At 37.6% G+C, this 4,467-nt stretch overlaps 1 protein-coding gene across 2 annotated transcripts in view; it reads right to left on the reverse strand.

The window, feature by feature from the left end:
* The window catches only part of Rc3h1 (ring finger and CCCH-type domains 1), an 83,525-nt gene that overhangs the window by 39,440 nt on the left and 39,618 nt on the right, over nucleotides 1-4,467 (reverse strand). For both annotated transcript variants that reach the window (XM_008826094.3, XM_008826093.3), the window contains exon 6: nucleotides 2,606-2,806. In XM_008826094.3, the coding sequence (XP_008824316.1) occupies nucleotides 2,606-2,806 (201 nt within the window). The remainder of the gene's footprint in view (nucleotides 1-2,605; nucleotides 2,807-4,467) is intronic.

Genomic DNA, 4,467 nt, shown 5'->3' on the forward strand with positions numbered 1-4,467 from the left:
CTAAGGTCTTTTAAAAGATCCAAATATATAGTTTGAAAGCCACTTCACAGGATTAGACTTAAGTGAGAAAGGGTAAATCTCTCTGTAGTCTCAGGAACAAGAAGTGTTGATGCAGCTGAGTGCTTGATATGATGATGATATGATGATGATAAGTTACATTACTATAATACAGTATGCCTCCCCACCCAATAAAGTGAAGTAGGCCATGGGTGAGACTGAGCCCTCAGATGCTAAATTTGAAGTGTTGTGGAGATGGAACTAATAAAGAAAAAGACAGACTGAGAGATACCCAGTAAAAAGAAGCTATATTTTCAGGCTGCTTTGAGAGCGCAGATGAGGTTCTTGTTGAAGAATTGAATATTTAGGAATTATGAAGTGAGGCAGAGGTGGCATACCTTGTCTAAAATTATACATCTATAAGTGTCCTACTTAGTTATGAGAATAAAACCCAAGTTTTCCCTCTCCAGAGCACTGTAAAGCATGAGACCATTGTGGTAACAGTAGTTACCAGAATGTTGAGTCATGTAAAATATTAGGATCAACAGACATTGGGATCTCCAGCCAAAAGCAGAGGCTGGACAAAGTACACACGTAGCATCATAGAGTCACAGTGCATAGAGAGACATCATTTCTGTGGAAATGAAAGGCTTCAACCTGCATTTTGTAGAGTGTATTGGAGGAAACAGTACATTCTTATAATTCCAGATCATGTTGACTGAGAATAAATACTAACAGTCTGTACACTAAGCAGTTAGGGATAGTGATTGGACATGTACTTCAGGTAGTAAAAGAACCCTTTTAAAAATTATATTTTTATTTTATGTGTGTGAGTGTAATACGTGCACATAGCTGGTGTACCCGTGTCATTTAATGCCCATGGAGGTCAGAAGAGGGTGTGGATCCCCTAGAACTGGAGTTATAGACATTTGTTATACTCTGTGTGGGTGCTGGGACTCAAACCCAGGCCCTCTGCAAGAGCAGTCAGCACTCTTAACTACTGCGCCATCTCTCCAGCCCTCATAAACAAATTTCAACTAGAAAATGCTTATTTTGTGATGGTAACTACAAGATTTTACTTGAAAACATTTAGCTCTTTATGAAGGATTATTTATACAGAGGACCATTTTCCTCCCTCAAAAGGTCATTCTGTAAAGGTAATTAAAACTAATATATATATATTTGTCCTTTTTGAGACAGGGTCTCCCTGTAGCCTCAGCTGTCCTGGAACTCACTACGTAGACCAGACTGGCCTTGAACTCACAGAGATCCGCCTGCCTCTGCTTCCCAAGTGCTGGGATTAAAGGCGTGCGCCACCACACCGGGCAAAAATATAAATTTTTAAAACATGGAAACTAATATGTCTATCATTAGAATCGTGATGTGCTTTTATTTATTTATTTTTTTTGGAGACAGGGTCTATCTGTAGCCCCAGCTGGCCTTGAACTCACTATGTATACCATGACCTTGAACTCACAGAGATCTGCTGTCTCTGCTGGGATTAAAGGCATGCACCACCATGCCCAGCTACAAAACTCTTTTTTCAATTCTCCAATCTATTAGTCCCTCAAAAAGTTTCATGTTTGAGGGGCTGGAGAGATGGTTCAGCAGTTAAGTACACTTGTTCTTCCAGACGACCTGGATTCAGGTCCCAGCATCCACATGGCTGTTAACAATCGTCCATAACTCCCGTTCCAGGGAATCCAACACCTTCTTCTGGCCTCTGTGAGACATTGTACGCATGTGGTGCACTTACATATATGCAGGCAAAACACTCATACACATAAAATAAAAATAACAAAATATTTTGTTTAAGTTTCATGTTTGAGACAATGAGGAAAGAGAGAGTAGTCTGATAAGAGGTTTTAATAGTTAAGAACATATTCTAGAGTCAGCATGCCAAGGTTCAAATACAACTTTATCATTAATTACCTAGGTAATTTACAAAGTGTAATTCACTTCTCTGTCTCTGTATAAAAGGGATAATACAGGCTGTTGAGAGGAAATGTATTAAAATCACCAAGCATTTAGAAAATGTTACCTATTATTTTTAAGTCACTTTTAAGAGTGACACTATTTTTCTAAATAAATGTAATATGGATTCTGGTTAAAATATTCCTCTAGTATTAAGAGAAATGCATGTTTTTTTATCAGATATAAATAACATAGCTAGAAAAAAATTAACATCTATTTTAATGGTCTTTTTCACTATAACAGACAGTAAAGTAAAAATAAGTTTATTGAAAATTTCATTAAACTTAGCATGATAACTTTATTGTATGTAAAATTATTCTGGGTGAGAATCATAATCTTAATATACAGATCTGACAGATCATTAAGATTGCTATGGGAATATGATAAAGGTATTTAAAAGTGTTTAATGTTCAAAATTTATGGGAAAGCACTGGTTAAAACATTGGAACAAGAGATGTTTATATAAACTATCATTCTGATAGGACAACCTATGTTATAATACTTATAGTGAATATAATTCACAAAAGCACAATACATAATCTTCACCTTAATATTCATTTATTAAATTGCCAAGTCATTAATTCCTAAGACTCTAAGATTAGTCTATTAAGTAAAGTACAAAAAAAGATCCTACCTTGTCGATAATAGATTGCATATGAGATTTGTGAGACTGGTCTCCATAAAGCAAAGAGGACCACTGGTCTGGTGCAATTCTTAAGCCTGCTTCCATAGCAATCTGTACTATCTGGGAGTCGTGCTCTCGCCGCAAAGCTTCATAGGTTCTAAATTCTTCTTTCAACTGCATTAAAGAAGAGTCTTCATCACGTTTGGTGACCTAAAAAGACATAAATGATCTCATCATAATCAGGTAAAAGGCTTATACTTTATGAACACATATTGAGAATTAAAAAAAAAACCAAAAAACAAAAACACAATTTTTAAGCCAGGTGTGGTAGTGTTCGCCTTTAATTCTAGTGCCTGGGAGGCAGCAGATCTCTGTGAGTTCAAGAGTTCAAGGCCATCTTGGTCTACATAGTGAGTTCCTGGACAGCTGGGGCTATGGAAACTCTGTTTCAAAAGGACCAAAAAAAAAAAAAAAAAGGTAGGGCTGGAAAGATGGCTCAGTGGTTAAGAACACTGGCTATTCTTGCAGAAGACCCAGGTTTGAATCCCAGCAATCACATGGCAGCTAACAACTGCCTGTAACTCCAGTCCCAGGGTATCCAACAGTCTCTTCTGACCTCCACGGGCAATGCATGACACAGGTACACTTACCTCCATGCAGGCAATACACACATAGGCATAAAATAAAAACTAAACCTTTTTAAAAACCTTTTTTTTAAGAAAATTACATTTTGCCAGAAATGGTGGCACATGCCTTTAAATCCCAGTGTTTGAGGGGCAAAAGGAGACAGATCTCTGAGTTCAAGGTCAGCCTGGTCTGCATAGCAATTTCCGGGCCAGCAAGGGCCACACAGACCCTGTTTCAAGAAAAAAAAAAAAAAAATCACATTTTATTAAGAGAAGGCATGAGAGAGAGAGAGAGACAGACAGACAGACAGGCAGACAGACAGAGACAGAGAGAGATTGAGAGCATGCATACAGAGGTCAGAGAACAACTTATGAGTCAATTCTCTTCTTTCCAACATATGGGTCCCAGAGATCAAAGTCAGGTTATCAGGTTTGGTGGCAAGCACCTTTACTGATTGAGCCATCTTGCCAGACCAACCACAAAAATTGTTTAAATTAACAATTACTTAGGGCTGGACATGGTTCAGTTCCCAGCACCCATATGGTGGCTAACACCTGCCCTTAACTCTAGTTTCAGGGGATCTAATGCCTTCTTCTGGCCTCTGTGGGCATTGTATACACAGGTGTACAGGGCAAAGCTTCATACACACAAAACAAATAATTAAAAAAAAAACAATTTCTTTTATCAACAGTAGCAAGACTGAAATGAAACTCTGCCTGCAGAACATCTTCCATTATAGATGTCAAAATCTTCCTACAGAAAGAACACATGTGGGAAGGAAATTCAAAGACAGGATAGAACATGGTATAGATACAGCTTAAAGTATGTGTGTATATACAGGGATTTTTTTTCAAAAAGAAAAATGCTTAATTTGAGTGCAATTATTTGAAAAACAATGCACATTTCTTCTCCATAAATGTAGCTCATGACCCTAGGGCTTGTCTAGCATTGAGTTATTAGATACTGACAACTGAAGAGTATCAGATGGTGCTGTGAGTTTAAAGATGACTAATTTGAACTTGTCTTAATTTCTTCACAGAGTTTTGAGAAATGGGTCAACAAAAAAATGCAGAGTCTGAGATGATGAACTGTAATAATTATCTTTTAATAATGTAGCTGGGTGTGATGGTGTTTACCTGTAATACCAATACTTAGGATATAGAGGCAGGCTAATCAGAAGTTCAAGGCCAGCCTTGTCTGTATAGCAAGTTCAAGGCCAGGGAGGGCTACCGGACGTTGTTTCA

The sequence above is a fragment of the Nannospalax galili genome, unplaced genomic scaffold, assembly GCF_000622305.1.
Source record: "Nannospalax galili isolate Female #2095 unplaced genomic scaffold, S.galili_v1.0 scaffold429, whole genome shotgun sequence".
In the NCBI taxonomy this organism is placed as follows: Eukaryota; Metazoa; Chordata; class Mammalia; order Rodentia; family Spalacidae; genus Nannospalax; species Nannospalax galili.